This window comes from Thamnophis sirtalis, unplaced genomic scaffold, assembly GCF_051295495.1.
Source record: "Thamnophis sirtalis isolate CommonGarterSnake01/CBP01778 unplaced genomic scaffold, rThaSir2_p1.2 scaffold_2, whole genome shotgun sequence".
Taxonomy (NCBI): Eukaryota; Metazoa; Chordata; class Lepidosauria; order Squamata; family Natricidae; genus Thamnophis; species Thamnophis sirtalis.
In genome coordinates this window covers 164,293,016-164,312,002 of record NW_028261382.1, presented here as the reverse complement: position 1 = coordinate 164,312,002, position 18,987 = coordinate 164,293,016, and the positions used below count along the sequence as shown (strand labels likewise).

The 18,987-nt window shown below is 39.3% G+C and overlaps 1 protein-coding gene across 4 annotated transcripts in view; it reads right to left on the bottom strand.

Annotated features, from left to right (window-relative positions):
• The window catches only part of NFATC1 (nuclear factor of activated T cells 1), a 133,586-nt gene that overhangs the window by 18,828 nt on the left and 95,771 nt on the right, over positions 1 to 18,987 (bottom strand). For 2 of the 4 annotated variants that reach the window (XM_087707341.1, XM_087707340.1), the window contains exon 9: positions 7,507 to 9,696. In XM_087707341.1, coding sequence (XP_087563467.1) covers positions 8,876 to 9,696 — 821 coding nt within the window. In that variant the 3' untranslated portion in view covers positions 7,507 to 8,875. Of the gene's footprint in view, positions 1 to 7,506; positions 9,697 to 18,987 lie in introns of those variants that run through there. The other 2 variants (XM_087707343.1, XM_087707344.1) reach the window with 2 other exon arrangements.

The following is an 18,987-nucleotide window of genomic DNA, read 5'->3' as shown; positions in this document are numbered from 1 at the left end:
TTAATTAGGAATGATAAAGAACTTCAGAACAGTGCAGGGAAATGAATTGATAGGAATGTGGTCTAATCATTAAGATTCCTGAGCGTTCAGAAGCTAGATTTGTCTGGATCAATGCTGTTGAAATGCTATTCTGCTTAATCTTCTCTTTATTGTGTATTATACTCAATAGATGTTCATCACGTTGACAAGAGTTGAAGAAGAATTTCAACATCACCATGTACAATTGGGCATCATCAATGTACAGTATTGATGATTCCTTACCCTGAGCTGACAGATGAGATCTCCAAGTGGCTACATGTAGATGATGATACAAAACCATTTGATGTAGCATTCTACTAAATCTAAGCAGATCATAGCCAAATCAATGCTAGAAAGAGGAAACTGCTTGGGACACTCACGTATGTTATTTGGAAAACTATGCAAAAAGGCAGGATCCAGATGTAATGATGTAAACACATTATGCTGACAGAACTTCATCCTGTTTGACAGAGACCAGCAGCTCAACTTTCCCTTATAACTTTTCCAATAAAACTTGCAACTGTATATATTTTCCCATTTTTTGAGACAAAATAAAAATATTTTATGTAGTACCTTTGCAAGATGTTTCTTTTTGGTGATGTCATCCTTTACAAAGAAAAGACAATAATGACAGCAATCTCATGGATTACAGTGAGCAGACCGATCTTTTAGAAACAAACTAAGAATCTGTCCGTTTTCTTTAAAACAACAACAACAACCCAAAATCAACAGTTGTCTAAAGTATATTTAAGAAAAACAATCTCCCGTACTGTGTTGGAGATCTCTAAAAGCAATGCTGGGCTTAGACTGTCAGTGCTAGGTTCAGTAAACATACAGTAATCATCCTGCATTTTTGGCTATTGTCGTAGACCGAGTGCAATTTCCATTAAACCAGATGGGAGTTTTGATACTGAGCAAAATATTTCCTAGCAAATATTAAGTTATCAAGGCGAATTCCAGTAATAGAATTACTCTAGGATCTTATTTGGAACTTGGAGAACTGGTTGTTTAATTTCTGACAAAGAAGCTTGATTATGTTTTAAAAGTTGGATGCTTCAAATATAGTGAAAACAATAAATACATAACACACAACAACAAACTTCTGAAGCTTTGCTCTTGCTTTTCTAGTCACTTGGACTTTTGCTATCCCTACACTCTAATATGGCCTGTTTTGGTTCTCCCCTCTTTGGTTCTCTCCCTATCTTCAGTCTTGATTCCCAAAACCACTTTGTCATCTTGCAAATCCTCTCCTAATTTGCACCATACCATAGATTATCATCCTCTACAGGCACAAACTATATTTCCTAGTAATATTACGTCTTGATGATTTCCCCAATGGTAAAAAGTTTCCCAGTCCAAAATGACTGGATCAGCTACTCTACGGGCCTTAAAACTGCAAAAAAAAAGCTATATTTTATGAGATATGCTCCTAAATAAAAATAATATTTTTTCTGCTAGGGCCTATGCCCCTCCACAATGTCCCAAATTATTTTCATACGATAATATTCCTGGCTATGATAGAGACAAAAAAAAAATAACAATGAGTAAGGATGGCCAAAATCTTGAAGACCAAGGCTCTTCATTGACCTCAACGTGGTTGCTGGCTGACATTATGAAAATTATTTTTCAAAAAAATAATTTATCCAGAAGCAGTTTTGTCAAGACAAACTAGGTCATTAGAGCAATGAGAGTTTATACAGCTCCCACAGTGGCTGTGGATGACCTGCCAACACTATGCAGCTCTCAAGTGACGCTCCCCAGAAATATTTCAAATGGATATCATATTTCAGTGATGAATGCAAGCATCTGAACAAAGCTTTTTCAGGAAAGCTCTGTAAGTTTCTGGAGAATATGTAAGTTTTCTTTGGCAACATCCCAGTCTTATAAGTAAACAAAAATTCTGAAACTTATGTGCAACATGATCTTATCCACTAAGCAATATTATGCTCATTTTAAACATCCTTCCTATTTAGAATGGCATGATGAAAGGAAGCAAATGTCCGAAATGGGAAATGACTCCCAACTGCCTTTCAGTTTTTTCTGTGTGAGAGATATTCGGGCTAAAGGAAGCAGTTGCACAAAATGTCACAAAGATCAGCATATTTGTTGGATTGACCGCTGCCCTTCAATGTACATTAAATGTTTCTTTTTAGGACACTTCCACAATGCATCAAAAATCACAGGACGCTTGTTTAATTTCTTTTCTGCTTGTAGTTTTTCTCGTTACTCATGTCAAATACTTGAACATCAGGGCAAAAGGGAGACAAAAGGTTTTTGGTCTTTTACACAAAAGCACAGCAACTCGGTTTTAGAGTGGTGCTCTTAAATGTTGTATTCTCAGCCAACACATTCCATTTTGGCAGGCGATTCCCTGTCAATGTCTAAAGATTTTAAGAAGTATTCTAGTAGATGCCAAGTGTGACAATGAAATTAGGTTTCTTCTTTTGTAGGCATCCACCCAACATTCTTCTACAGCTACACATAACAATGCTATCATAAATAAGGCAACATTTAGGGCACCTTGTTCCCCATAACTTCTCATTACAGTCTTCAAGTTGAAGACAATTGCATAGAATTTTACTGACAAAACTTCCTGTTTTTTTTTTAACCAGCTAGCCAAATTTAACCAAATTTCTTTATTTGGTGTTGAATTGCCATTTTAATCTTCCTTAATAGCAGTTATAGCAGTTAGACTTATATACCGCTTCATAGGGCTTTCAGCCCTCTCTAAGCGGTTTACAGAGTCAGCATATCGCCCCCACAGTCTGGGTCCTCATTTCACCCACCTCGGAAGGATGGAAGGCTGAGTCAACCTTGAGCCGGTGGGATTAGAACCGCTGAACTGCAGATAACAGTCAGCTAAAGTGGCCTGCAGTACTGCACCCTAACCACTGTGCCACCTCGGCTCTTAACAGACTGCAATGGCAACTTCCAGAATTTGGAAAGATGGTTAAAGTCACCATTTATCCAAGCATGATGGCTTGACATTGTCATATAGTAATCTTCTTTCTCCTTCCCTGTTTAGTTACAAATGTATGCAACTTGTCATGTTACAACATTTCAAAGTGGCCCCCTATCTCTTCATTTAAACCTGTTTCACCAATCCTTTAGGGACTCCAACACTTGAGTCTCACTTCTTGTCCTTCTTTAAATTCAACTTATTTTACATTAAAATTGCAAGCGTGAGGACTGGCTCTAAGTCACATTTTTCAGTTGCATTGTAACTGAACGGTCACTAAATGGGTGTTACAAGTTGAGGACTACCTATATTCTAAAGCAAATGAATATACAATACACTGATAATGCACTTGTAAGTGCACTTGTGCATTCATTTCATTCTCAATGAAATCTCAAACTTCCCAGCCCAGGGAAGGTAGAGAGGTATGTATACGACGGAGAGCAGCTGCCACAACACTTTATGATGGCCCTAAATGTTTCCTACCTGTAGCAAGGGGTACTTGCTACAGCTTATTGCAACAGAAAAAAGGAAAATCTTAATGCCACGACCCGACCCAGCGTGGTTTCATTCAAAGACTTACCACTCAAATATGGACATTAAGGTCCATTAAAGGTTTGACCTTAATGAATTATTTGAGGCTTAAATTTTTTTTCTTCCCTACCCATCACAATGAATGTTCACCCGCAGGGTTAGTGATCCAGCGTGTTTTACCACAAGAGTATATGCACTTTCAATCACCATTATGAAATGAGGAGGGGGTCTTCAATCTAGGCACCCTGCCAGCTTTGCTAAAACTTTCCACTAGAAAAGGCTTTTGTTTCTTCTATGGAGCTGCTAAGCTGGGCCAAATAAAAGGAAGCGCAGGGAGGGAGCAATAGGGGGAGTTTGAAATCCAGTCCAGTGTGTGTTGACAGTATTACTGGGCCTCGCGGAAGACCTTTACGTTGTTCTAATGACATCTGGACTACTGGAAATTAGTGAGCACCCACCAACGTTTTAGTAAAGGGCTAATTATGGCACCAGTAGACTAAACTTAATGCTGGGAGAGCCAATCGTTCTAATCACAAAGCCGAAGTGCATGAAAAGGATATATTTCAACACAAGAAGAATTCTGTCTGGTACGGTTCCTGTTCAAATAAACTATATGACTAAACCATGTGTCTAATTCTGTGTGTGTGTGTCTGTGTGTGTGTGTAAAACACTCCACCTCTTCCTACACATATGGTGCAAAAGCAAAGGTTTAAATAGGAGAAATACAGAGATGGTAGACTTCTAACACTTGGGCAATATAAATGGTTTTTCGCTATAGTGGACAGCCTCCACAATTCCCAACACGTGTTTAAAAAAGTTATTTTTAAGAGAGAACTTTAAAAATAGTTTGCCAAGTTGCAGCTTTCAATAACACTTTGACCATGTTCTTCCCACCCACTCACAGCCTTTTTACATACCCATGTGTTTAATAGGCCTAATTTCCAACCACTTTTATCATTAACAACAAATGTCATATATGTGTTCTAGGATAGAGGGCTATAAAACTCTCAAGTACATAGAGACAATTACAAATGGCAGAAATTGATTGACAATGAATAAATCTCCTGATAAGTGGCATCTACCCATTGCCAACCAGTAACTCCAAATCTAAGGACTTCTTTCTTATCGATATGCCAGGCTTCGCAAAGCTATTGACTATGCTGATTGGAAAATTCAGAGATTTGTATTCTCAGCACTCCTAGAAGGCACCAGTTTGAAGACACTTGGTATATACTGTACAAAATATCAACATAAGTTGATTAAGTTAAGCCCTTCTTTAGAAAGAAGAGGGAGTAAATATATGTGCAGTGGAAAAACAATTTTAGTTTCTAAATTCAATTTCCTAAAGCAGTTTCAGAGTAACTCTAGCTGACTTTTTAGATGCAAAAGTGACACTGTAAGACTTTACAGATTACCAAGGACGTAATTATAGGGGTAATCTTTCACTGTAGTTTATTAAACCTGTTAGGTCTTTGGCAGAGTTATGGTTGACAGGATTTTCAACTTTTCTAAAGCTAAAAGTTCTTGTCAATATTGCAGAGTCACTGAAGGTGAATCTAATTATCTTTTCTCTTTCAAAACCATCTAACATATTGTGACATATCTTTATACCCACTGTGATTTATCACCCTGATTGGTTTGTGATTATACTTTGAAATTGGCCCTACTGTTGCAAAGAGTTTCTTTCCTATACTAACTACCCTTCTCAAGCAACAGAACGAATGATGGCCATGGACATGAGTTGAAGTCTTGCTCCATTTCATAGGCAACATTTGTAGAAAACCTGTGCAGTTGTGACCACCATTTTGACTTTTTTCACCAATATGTTTAGCTGGTGAAAGCAACCATGATGAATAAATATTTTTGCCCTCTTTCTTTTGTTATTATCAAGCTGACTACGGTTATTTTAGTATTGAAATTTCACTCTGGAAACTAAACCTGTATCTTTTCCATTGTTACATCCCTGTAGGACAACACAGAATATCACTAGCAAAGTCAAAGCATGCAGAACTTTTTTTTTTAAAAAAGTTACAGCTTCTCGTAGCGCAGTCTAATCAAACCTGTTCCTCTCCAGATGGAGACGACTATAGTTCTCACCATTCCACGCTCACTGGAGAACAGGAAGAGGATCAATCTGGAAGGCAAAAGGCCATTCTGGAGAATGTGCAATTTGACCTTTCCATAGCAAATGCTGAATATTTTATGAGTTCCAGTCTGATGTTACCTTCCCCATGCCAATCAATAGTGCTATAGGGATATGCTAAATCAGATTATGATATCCTTTATCATATTTGATTTCAGACACCATGGTTTGTAAATAATAATCTGTAGTTCAGATGATGGGTACACAATTATTTATTCAACACACTATAACTAAGCATATAAGCCTTTGTCAAAGGTTGAGTCATCCCTTATTCTATGATTCTCTCTTTCTGTTTCAGATGTTTACTTACAATGATTCAAAGTCTTCATTTGCAGTTTCCCAAAGATACAATCAATTTCCCATTTTAGAAACCAATAGGTTGTTTTTTAAATGTCAATCTAATGTTAACACTTCATGCTTTAAAGAATTACTATTATTTTGTTGTTGTTTTTCTGTAAAACATGAATTGTTATCAACAGATTCAAGAAAACACTGATTAATAGTATCTCTCTGCGTAGAAAAGTTGGCTCATCAGTTAGTTTCCAGGAGTCTCTTCCTGTTAATGCTGACGTGTTCCCTTGTCGCTTATAGAGATAACATTTATTGATAACCCTTGCAAATTTCTTTGATGTCCTTAATGGTAGGAAATAACTTCACAACTGAATGGCATTGTGCAGTTGGAATCAAAATATACAAAAAGAACATTAATAAGATTAATAATCCAAATGGCCTCCCTTTGATGCTCAAATGGCAAATACTATCATTTTCAAAATAATCTTAAATGCCAAATGCCAACATATTGTGAGTGCTACACAGAGAGGAATACTTTTTGAAAAGTCACATTTTGATGAAAACCAAACATATTCAGCTTCAGGAACAGGGACTTTGTAAGCTAAAGTAGCCCTCCCTCTTCTGTATTATTTTAAAAGGGATATAGTGATATATTCATATATAGAGAGAGATAGATAGATAGATAGATAGATAGAGAGAGAGAGAGAGAGAGAGAGAGAGAGAGAGAGAGAGAGAGAGAGAGAGAGAGAGAGAGAGATAGACAGAGAGAGAGATATAGATAGATAGATGATAGATAGATAGATAGATAGATAGATAGATAGATAGATAGATAGGGAGGGAGGGAGGGAACAAGAGAGAGAGAGAGAGAGAGACAGACAGATACAGAGAGAGACAGAGAGAGAGAGACAGAGACTGACTTTTTCTGTTTCTAGAAGTGGTTCATTATCAGCTGTCAGAGTTTTAGTTGGAAGGTTTTTTTTGGTATAGCACCCATTGTGTAAACAACCACTGGGATCGTGATAGCCAATTTATGCCATAATCTTTCAATTTTGATTAAAATTGTTCTTTTGAAATTATTTTGATTCAAATTATTATTATGGTTGTTTGCATAATCAGAAAAATGTTTAGACTGGATTTGGCATTTTTATTCACCCATTGATTCCTTCTGAAGGACCTGCATAGGCAGATGTTGTTATTTGATGTTAAAGGTATCATTGCATGATGTAACCTGTTCCAAGTTAAGGTGCCTTTTACAGTTGACTCATGATTTTGCCAATGCCGATGGGTGTTCAAGTGGAGCTCTAGATGTTTTGGGATTGCACCTAAGGCCCCTATTAAATTGGTACTACTATATTTGCTTTCTTTTGCCATATTATTCTACTTCTATTTGCAGGCCTTTGCATTTTGTGAATTTCTCCAGTTTTTTCTCTTCTCTTCTTCTAATCTGCTGCTTTCAAGTACTGCCATATCTGCTGTCTTATTGACAATTGTTAAATCTGGGGTGTAATATGGCAGGTGCTTGTCTGCATTTGGTGAAAAAAAATTAAATATGTGCAAGTTTCATATGAATGATTCAAAACTTTAATAGCATGGGAAACATTGACATAAAAATCAGAACTAACTATATTATAGATACATTTCATATGCTCTTGCATGGAAACATCCTTCTTGACATAAGAATATAAAAAGGGCTTTCCTGAATTTTAAAAATTGTTTAATTTAATGTTTTTACAGGCAATTAATTCTTATATTAGCCACATGAATATTATACTAAAAGCAACTGGGGACTCATGTGCCATCTTGGATGTAATGAATACCTCTTGAATTTCTTTTCAGAATTATAGCAAATATTAGGATACTTTAAAAAACACTATTACAAACCCTGGAACAAGAAAATGCGATATTTGTTATTCAAGCTTCACATTTTAACTTTCAAAATGAGAATTTAGGTTTAGTCATCCTGCCTAGGGTTAGAGTGAAATATTACAAATGCTTTTGCAAGAACACATGCAAACAAATAGTGACTATTTTTTTCCTTCCTAGTGTTTTCCTGCAAGTGCACAATCTGCTTTTTTCCAATCAATTGAGAGTTGATCCAGTAGCTGCAAAAAGAATTATCTGGCTGCCTTGTCACCTGAGAATTGCATTATGGGCCGAGAGAAAGTGATTGGCCCCAAATCACCCAACTGGTTTTCATGCCTAAGGCAGGACTAGAATTCTCAATCACCTGGTTTCTAGCATGGTTCCTTAATGTTTGGTTCCCATTAAATCAAAGAGGCTATCTTGTTAATTTCTATTACAAGAGAATTTTAAGTATTATATTGTTTGAAAAAATAAATCTATTCAAAGGAATTTCTTTTGGAAGGACATTAGGTCAAACATCATAATATTCAGGACTTTAAACACTGCATCACAGTTCAGTGAAGTAATGCAATAAAATTCCAGATTTCATCTTTTATTGCTTTAAATGGTTCAATTTTTGGAAGCTGGACAAATTCAGTGTAGCATTTTAGCAATGCAATGGTGCATGCAGAATATACATGTATGAAATATGTAGATCTATGTACAAAAATAGCTAGGATTTATAATTCAAAACAAATATTTTTTCATGTGGCAATGGAAACAGCTTTAATTTCAGACACTAGAGTTTGTGCCTTTTTAAACATAGGTATTCTTAGATAAAATATAACACTTTTTCATCATTCAATTCTAACTAGTGGCTTATGTATTTCAAGCTGCTATATGATGGATAGCTTTCAATGTCATTCTACTTGCCATTGGCTATGGCTTAAGCCAAGACCAATAATGGTTAACGTTATTATACTGTAGTTTTGGACGTGCAGATACTTTAACAATGACTAATAGTGTTTAATGTTTAAGTAATGGACTTTCATTAATGTTGACAACAGTAAATACATTTTTCCATACGTATGTCACCCAATCAGACTTCTGTGCCATTCCACAAAACTGTTAGTTGTCAGCTTCCCCTTTCCTGAATATTCCACAAGGCTACAATAACTCAATGGCTCAACACAACATGGCTGAACACAAACCTCTACATCTGCAGACTTACCATCATCCAGGTATAACTGGTCCAATTCTTCAGGTTCTTGCTTGACTGTTACGGGCATAGGGGCCAAATTATGATTATTGTCCTCATGCAAGTCGGTCAACGACAGTGGCTGATTTGCTGGAATTTCATTTCTTTGAACATTCGGCAGCTGCTGTTGGCCCATTGCAGTTGAATGAGTTGGACTGCAGGACTGCAAATAGGTTGACTCCTGGGTTACAGATGGAACTGGAGAGGAGGGACTGTTGGGATAGAGTGCTTGTTGATTACCAAGGGAACAGGTACTGCTCAGATGTTGACTCACCTGCGGCTGCAGCATGATGTGAGATGACTGATCGGGAGAGCTTGGGTGCACAACAATAGACCTTGGCACTTCCTGTATGGTGGGGACACCTCCAGCCGTCTGCTGAAGTCCTAGATGATTATGGCCTGGGTTGGTGATGCACTTGTAAGCAGGAGAGGAAAGATCATGCAGCTTAGGACTAGAGCTGGGAGATGATGACATCACAGTGTTTCTCTGCTGACAGGAAGCGAAGCCAGCTACAAGGCACGAGCCAGGATCAGGAGGCATCATGATCTGCTGGCTGTAATACGGTTTGGAGAGAGGGCTTAATCCATGGCTCCTTGGTCCACAGGTTTGAGCAGAGTCGTAATCATCAGAAGGTTCTGTTTTTATAATTGGAACTGTTGAAAGAAAAAGAAAGTGCTTTGAATAAACATAGAGTTAATATGATCAAGTTGGCTTGTGGCTAGGATACCCTTTGCAAAAACAAACAAACTCTTGAATAAGGCTCTGTGTGTCCTTTGCTAGTACTCCCCCCCCCTCCTTCACCAAAATACGAATGACTCATCCAAGCAAAAAAGCCACAGCTGGTTCTAATACTGAAAAGGGCTATTTTTTTTGGACTCTCCGCCAGCTCTAATGTGCTATAAAAATCTATTTGCAAATAGCTGCGCTACACTAGAAGCCCTGGACCCAAGGGCTCTATGGATCTGTAGTAATCAAAGGAATTTTTAAAAACTTGGATGTAATACTGCTTGTCGACTGCTACTGATGGCCCATTTGATAGATGTCTGCACAATGGGTAAATTCAAGCATATGGAGTCAGTGAAGGGGCTTTTAGAGTTCACAAAAACAAAACTTCAGAGAGAATGACAAGCTTAAGAAAAAGTACATAATTCCTTCATAAAGCCTTTCTTTCTAGAAACAAAAATTGAACTATCTTAAAAAATAATAATAGTGTCTATATATAATTTTTATAATCCACATGACAGTACAGAGATATTTCATCAAGGTACGTTTCCAAGTCACATTTATTTCATTCAGAAGACTACTTTGGGACTAAGCTAAATTTTATCAGTTGTATCAGTTTGCAGAAACGCTTCCTATTTTCTTTAAACACAATTTATAAACAGGGATGTGATTTAAATAGCATTTTCACAGATAACTTTGCGAGTAAGATACAAGTTACGTTTTGGCAGTTAATTATCACTAAAGAAGAAGAAAAATCATTAACAAAAAATTAATTGGTATATAATTTGGCGTGAATACAAAATCTTATATATTTAAAAATAAGTGAAACAGGTTAATTGAAATCAACATTAACACACTTGATCTTAATGAAAAAGGTTGTGGCCAAATGTAACAATAGTTTCCCTCATAATAAACATTCAGAAGACAGTTATGTAAAAAACTGCCCAGCAAGCTTCTTCATTAGAGATGGGAGTGGGAGGCACCTTCCTTCGGTGGTTCTCCTCCTACCTCTCGGACAGGTCGCAGTCGGTGTTGGTTGGAGGGCAGAGGTCGACCCCTAGGCCCCTCAATTATGGGGTGCCGCAGGGTTCGGTCCTGTCCCCCCTCCTATTTAACATCTACATGAAGCTGCTGGGTGAGATCATACGCCGGCATGGGATTAAGTACCACCAATATGCGGACGATATGCAGTTGTATCTGTCCGCCCCGTGCCAACTCAGTGAAGCAGTAGAAGTGATATGCCAGTGCCTGGAGGCTGTTAGGGTCTGGATGGGAGTAAACAAGTTGGCACCCAATCCAGACAAGACCGAGTGGCTACTGATGTTCCCTCCCAAAGATTGGCCATGTATTCCATCTCTCAGGCTGGGGGGTGAAATTATACGCCCCTCAGAGAGGGTTCGCAATTTGGGAGTCCTCCTGGATCCCCAGCTGACTTTAGAACACCATTTGTTGGCTGTGACCAGGTTCGCCTGGTGCACCAATTGCGACCCTACCTGGATCGGGAGGCCCTTCAGACAGTCACTCATGCCCTTGTGACCTCAAGACTGGATTACTGTAACGCGCTCTACATGGGGCTGCCCTTGAAGAGTGTTCGAAGACTTCAGCTAGTCCAGAATGCAGCCGCGCGAGCGATTGTGGGTGAACCCAGGTACACCCACGTTACACCTATCCTCCGCAAGCTGCACTGGCTACCCATTAATCTCCGGACTAGCTTCAAGGTGCTAGTAGTTACTTATAAAGCCCTACATGGCATCGGACCTGGGTACCTGAGAGACCGCCTCCTGCCAATTACCTCCCATAGACCGATCAGATCGCACAGACTAGGCCTCCTCCGGATTCCATCTGCCAGCCAATGCCGGCTGGCGACTCCCCGAGGGAGAGCCTTCTCTGTTGCAGCTCCAGCCCTCTGGAACGAGCTCCCCGTGGAGATCCGGACCCTTACTACTCTCCCAGCCTTCCGCAAAGCCACTAAGATCTGGCTGCTCCGGCAGGCTGGGGGGCTGTTGAAATAGCCAGCCCCACTGTAACTATGAATGTTGTGTATTTTAAACTGTTGTTTTTCTGTCTGTCTATTTATCCCCTTCCTCTGTTTATTGTAAGCCGCCCGGAGTCCTTCGGGAGTGGGCGGCATACAAGACCAATAAATAAATAAATAAATAAATAACCAATAGAAAGTCCCATGGGTGCTTTTCAAGAGACAACTAGACCTCCTTGTTTTTCTTTGAAGACATTTCACTTCAAAGGAGTCCTTGCAGACAGCTGGTCATTTGTATTCTTTTAGAGTCGTTGAGGCCACTGGAGGTTTATGTGTGTCCTCAGGGTAATAAACCTCCAGTGGCCTCAACAACTCTCTAAAAGAATGCAAATGACCAGCTGTCCAGTTAGAGCTGAAGAAGCTTCTTGGACGTGAAGCAAAATGTCTTCAAAGAAAAACAAGAAAGTCCAGTTGCCTCTTCAAAAAGCACCTTTTAGGACAACCATGACCTGAAGGGCTGAGAATCTCCGTAGACGTAGAAAGGTGAATGGTCATGCTTGCTGAGGATGACAGGAGAATGAATATATATGAGCCAGTTTGCTGATTTATAGAAAGAGTATTAAAAATAAAATGAACAAACTATGTTCCAATGAACATTGAGGATGTAACAGTTTTAGTTCAATCATCAGAATTCCTAGGCCTAGGTCTGACTTATACCCAGTTGAAATTATATTATGTAAATATTTTTCTCACTTGAATCTTTATATTATCCTTAAGAGGATGAATTTTGAAAAACTTTTAAAACATAGTTGTGCATGTACTATTTAGAATATCAGCAGATTAACATCAGATTTTATCTTCAAGATGAGATAAACATTATTATAAGTAATATAGTAACTTATTTATTTAGGAGGCTTCAAGTCAGTCTTGCAAGATTTGGTAATGGTTTGCCATTTTCTTCCCCTCTGGGGCTAAGAGAGAGTGGCTAATCCAAAATTTCCCACCTGGCTTTGTGCCTAAGGCAGGACTAGAATTCATGGTCTCCTGATTTCTAGTCTGATGCTTTATTAACCATTACATAAAATTGGCACTTTAGTATATGCTAAGACATATCTATATATTTATTTTCTATGGTATTGTTTTATTTTATTTTATAAAAAAAATGATCATTATTCAAATTTAGTGTTAGTTAACAATTTGTCTCCTGGACATAATATGCTTCCCATCATCCTCAACTACCATAGTCATTTACCTCATTAACTAGGATGATGGAAAATTAAATTCAGAATACCTGGAATACTTCACATTTGGGAATACTTTGCTGAAATGACTGAACAGGTTTTTCTTAGAGGCATAATTTCAATAAAAATAGTGAATAATGATGCTATCTACCAACTTCTTTATAAAGACCATCAATTAAAAAAAAATTGTGCAAAATTTAAAAATGACAAATGGGAGACAAGATTTGCTCCAGACATTCCATGATCTTTATATTATCCTGAACTCTGTTAGTTTTTAATGTACTGCTCTAATTTTAGGAATTAATAATAATAGTTAGCATATCAAAATTAATTAAGATTTAATATGCAATAACTATGACAGTTTTATGCTAACACATGTATCACGTTATCAATACATTTAATACTAGAACCATATGTTTGAAGCAACATCAACTATACATTGTTGTTCTTATTGAGAGGACCTCATATGAAGACCCCATAGCAAGACCAGTTTATAAAGACAATACACTTCTATGCATACTTGGATATGGGGAGAGAAAAGCCATTAATGAAAAGTTGTGAACTAGTAAAAGATGGGTTCATAAAATCTTAATGAAAAACTTAAAACATTTTCATTGAAAGAGAACAAGTGGGATATTTTTTTAAATATGAATTTTAAATCCAGTTTCATTCTTCTATAATACATAGGTCCTGATTTGGTTCATGGCTGTTAGGATGAGTGAAAAATAAGGCATATATTTTAGGAAAATGAAAGACACCAAAAGTAGTAGAGCCAAGGTGGCGCAGTGGTTAAATGCAGTACTGCAGGCTACTTCAGCTGACTGCAGTTCAGCAGTTCGGCTGTTCAAATCTCACCGGCTCAGGGTTGACTCAGCCTTCCATCCTTCCGAGGTGGGTAAAATGAGGACCCAGATTGTTGTTGGGGGCAATATGCTGACTCTGTAAACCGCTTAGAGAGGGCTGAAAGTTCTATGAAGCAGTATATAAGTCTAACTGCTATTGCTAGTAAAATCTAGTTAGTTTATTGCATCAAGAGTTGTCACCGGAAATAGCCATTCTCATCAACTGACCATGTTAGAGGAAATAAGAACTTCTCTTTAATTAAAATTGATATGAAAGTACTATATCTTGCCTCAATTATCTTCTATTAGAATCTTTATAAAGCATAATTATCTTTTAAAGTCATTTATTCTGAGCTTTTACAATTACTACTTCTTCCTAAATAATTTAGTTATGAAGAGCTTCTCAGTTGCCGTTAAAATGTTTAGCTGTTCAAAAATTACCAAAGAGACAGGACATTGTAGAGGCCTGGAAACAGAGGTTTTTTCGGAGGAGAGGCCTGGCGCAGCTTACTTGCTTATGAGCAATTAATGAAGCCAAAATGTGCATTAGAGTGTTAATAGGTCTTAGAAGAACTGATTCATTTTTTATTGTAAGACATTAGTCATGTAACAATGCAAGGGGTAAATGGAACCTACGTTTTATATTCTTTTAAGGAAGATTTCCAAGTATAGAAATATGTATTACCCTAATGCTGCGATGGCGAACCTGTGGCATGCGGAGCCCTCTCTGCGGGCACGCGAGCCATCACCCAACTCAGCTCCACCGTGCATGTGTGCGCCTCTTGCTGGCCAGTTGATTTTCGGGTCTTTGCCACGTATGCAGGTGATGCCCATGCATTCACGGGGGGGGGGGGGGCTAGTGAGGTGCCCCAACCCCATTTTTGGTTTCAGGAGGCTTCAGGGAGGCCTGCTAGGCCCAAAATGGGCTGCAGGAAGGTTGCGCACATACATGGGGGGAGGTCACGTGCATGCATGGGGGCGTGTGTGTGCATGCACAGGTGGATGGGGCGCCTTGCATTATGGGTGTGGGCACGCGTGCTGTCATGCAGACATGATTTCGGCACGCAAGGAGAAAAAGATTAGCCATGACTGCCCTAAAGTTTACAATACGTTGTTTCGTCCAGTTCTTCCCATTGTACCCCAAATACAACCTCCTTAACTGTTCTATGGAAATCAATCTTTTTCTGATTAGAAAAACATTAAACAGAATGGAATCAGAAGTGAATGAAGAATGAAGATCATTGAATAAAGAGAATGGATCTGCAAGGAATAGGGCAGGTTCTGTTTTGTGGGGAGTATGGACAGGTTCCTGTAATTTTAACAAATGATACCTTCTCTATTGTTTGTATCCGCAATCCAACATCTCACTTGTCTGATGCAGATACTGATACAAAAACTGATAATCCAACACATCAAACAATTTACATGCACGTGTTTAGGGAATATAATGAAATGTGAAATACATAATAGAAAAATTCCAAGTTAATGCTAAACTTAAATAATAAAGATAAAAAAAATAATTCAGATAAGTTTCCATATGAATGAATGAACTGATAAACAATATAACACACAATTTTTTATTGGCCAAGCATGAAAGGCAGTAAACTTTACAGTGGGAGTCTTAATTCTTAAAATGGATGAAATTAGCTTAACACACTGAATGCATCTACAACACAAGGCATAATAAGAGACACACTTAGGAAACCCCGTAACTGCTCTTAGATAAATAGATTGCATTATTTCCAGCTCAATTGTAATATCCTGTACCCACGAGGAAGCCCCAAAAAGAAGTTAGGATAAAATGTTTGAATGAAAAATCTGAAATGCTAACTGATCTCTTTTGGAATAGTGAAATTGCACGAAAGCACTTAATATATTTCTGACTAATGATAGTCTTGATGACCTGAGTATACTTCAATTCAAATTATACTGGAAATGGATAGCTAAATATTTATATTAGTATAATTGCTTCATTGCCTCTCACCCACTATCCATTTATTAATAGCTTATTATTAATAAACAGTATTGGAAAAAGTCCTTAGCAGGCAGAGCAATCCTAATTGCATAGGGATAGCAGAACAGAATCATTGACATGATAAGAGAGGCACATGTACACCAGCCTGTTTAGGGTCACAGAAGTGTTTCCCATGAGGGTCTGCCCAGTTTGGGCCCAGTCTTGCCTGCACCAAGCAGCCTCCTGCTTGCTGCTGATTGGCTAGTTCGAATGAGCAGCTTCAGGGATTGGGGCATGGCAGCCAATCAACGCAGAGCTGGTTTCCTTTGTCTCATTAGATCAGTGGTTCTCAACCTTCCTAATGCTGCGACCCTTTAATACAGTTCCTCATGTTGTGGTGACCCCCCAACCATAAAATTATTTTCATTGCTACTATGTAACACCGGGAGCCACAAAACCTGGGTGGGTGTGGCCAACTCAACATCACTCCCACCAAGTCACATGACACCCCCCTTCCAGACATGCCTACCCTATTCCCACAGAAAACACTGAGCCATGAAACCCTGCTAAGCATGGGTAACAGTCTTAATAGGGAATCTCAGTGTATGCGTATCCCATGATCCTTTATTTTATTTTCCCCGCCTTGTTTTACGCCTCAGAAATGGTACCTCTTGGCTTCCGTAGCTCTGCCCATCAACCTCCATCACTCGGAGCGAGCTGCTTTCCCAGCGTCCTCTGTGCTGCACACATCTTCTTTCCCCCATCTCACCTCCATTGTGGCTCCTACTTTCCCTCCACCCACTACACACACACACACCCCTCTCCTTCTGCCGCGCGGGGAACCCGAGCCGCTCCTTCCCTTCGGGCTGGCTTCTTGTCAGCCTCTCCATGGGAGGCTCCTCGGCGACCCCTGTGAAAAGGTCGTTCGACCCCAAAAGGGGTTGTGACTCACAGGTTGAGAACCACTGCATTAGATGCTAGCAAAACAGGCCCAGTCTGTGGAGACATGATGGGACAGGATGGGGGGCAGGGGTGGGTTTCAACTGGTTCGCGGCGGTCCCTGCGAACCGGTTGGTCGCTGAACCCGGAAGTAAGTAACTTCCGGGAACGGCGAAGGGCGCCCCCGCCCGCGGTCCTTACCCGGTTTTGACGAGTTCTGCGCTTCCATGCATGCGCAGGATGCATACAGCGCCTGCGCGATCGTCCAGGAGCAGCTGGAGCATTGCGCAGATGCTAGTACGCATGCGTGCACTGCGCGCGTGCACGAGGACGCTGCCGGCCCCGTTCCAACCGAACCGGTTGGAACGGGGCGAGAAACCCATCCCTGATGGGGGGGAATAATTGTGGGAACCCCAGGGGAGTATGAGGTGTCTCAGTGGATCAGGGATGGCCTTGGATGACCTGCTCCAGCACTAGGTCCCACACTGTCTTCCCACTCTGAGATACCTCATGTGCATTTAACAACCTGCACATTCAATTAGTGAATGCACTGGGCAAAGCAGGGAGTGATCATGTTCATTTAACGTGATTCAATCAAATGAATCCTTGGGTTGCAAATGTAATTGGCAGGCACTATTACATTCGTAACTCAAGGATTACCTGTTCTCCTAGAATAGAATCAAAAGTTGCTCTTAAATCAATGAAACTCACAAAAAGATGGCATTGTGAATCCTAGGAAGATTTCTCAACAAGCAGTGGTAAGACCACAAAGTGATCTATACAGAACAATCAAATCTATGGATACCAGAGTTATAGAACTCTAATTTAAAGGGGGGGGGAATTATCTTGTATTATTGGTAGAAATAAAAAGTCTGGTGAGGACTGGAGAGTACCATTTTGAATTGATTTTAATTAATGCTTTGGTTTGGTTTGGTGTATTAGATTTATATGCCGCCCTTCTCCCAAGGACTCAGGGTGGTGTACAACATTAAAAGAAACACATAATACAAAAGTTAAAAAAAATTAAATAGAATATCCCAAACAAACCCAATTAGAATTAACAATAACATTTTTAAAAAAATTCGAATTAAAATTAACAATGAACAATAATTTATCTTGTTTTGTTCAGGCCAGGCTGGCTTGCTGGAAAAGCCAACTTTTTAGGGCGCGTCGGGATTATACGAAGCTCCGGGGGCAGCTCATTCCAGAAGGCACTCCCACAGAGAAGGTTCTCTCCCTGGGGGTCACTAGCCGACACTGTCTGGCCGATGGCACCCTGAGGAGGCCAACTCTGTGGGATCGCACTGGATGGTGGGAGGCTACTGGTGATCTCTATTTCTTTTATGGAGATAGGAAGTCACAATGACAATTTACCTGTACCAAAATAGCAATAGCACTTAGACTTATAAACCGCTTTACAGTGCTTTACAGCTCTCTCTAAGCAGTTTACAGAGTCAGCATATTGCCCCAGCAATCTGGGTCCTCATTTCACCCACCTCGGAAGGATGAAGGATGAGTCAACCTTGAGCCTGGTGAGATTTGAACTGCCAAATTGCAGGTAGACGGTAGTCAGCAGAAGTAGCCTGCAGTACTGCACTCTAATCGCTGCGCCACCACACTTCATGTACAATAGTTTCCCAGGAATGTTTTTCATTGTACATTCCGAAAAATGGCTTTCCCAAATTCCAGCAGAAATTTTACAAGCGGAACGTTCAGAATGCCTTTCCAAAGTTGTGGCTATAATTTCTACTAGGTTTGACTTTATTTCTAAAAGCACCCGCAACCTTTTGCAGATAAGCTTTGCTTCTTGCTTGTTAATAAACCTTACACATTTTTACATTCTATTTTTATTTCAAATAATGGCTGGTAGAGTCATCACCTGCTTTATACTTTTTGTAGATGCTGAAAAGATGTTTACTATATTAAGCTGTTGTTTACCTTTCACCTCCTTAATAATTCAGAGAACTTATTTTAGAGTGGGTTGCCAAAATATCTAAGAAAATTAGCCAGATTGCCATCAAGAAAAACATTGCCTGACCTTTGTTGCTCAATGCAAGTCTCTTATTTAGCCAAATATCAAGGAGAATGAGGAAAAAGCACCAAATGATTTTCTCATCACCTTATGATTAACTATGGCAAAATCACTGTCAGCTTAAAAACATCACCCTTCTTTGTCTTAAACCAACTCAGATAGAACAACAGTGAACAGTGGTCACTGGCCATTGGATTCTTGATACGAAACCATCTATAAACTTAATTCTGTTACAGGC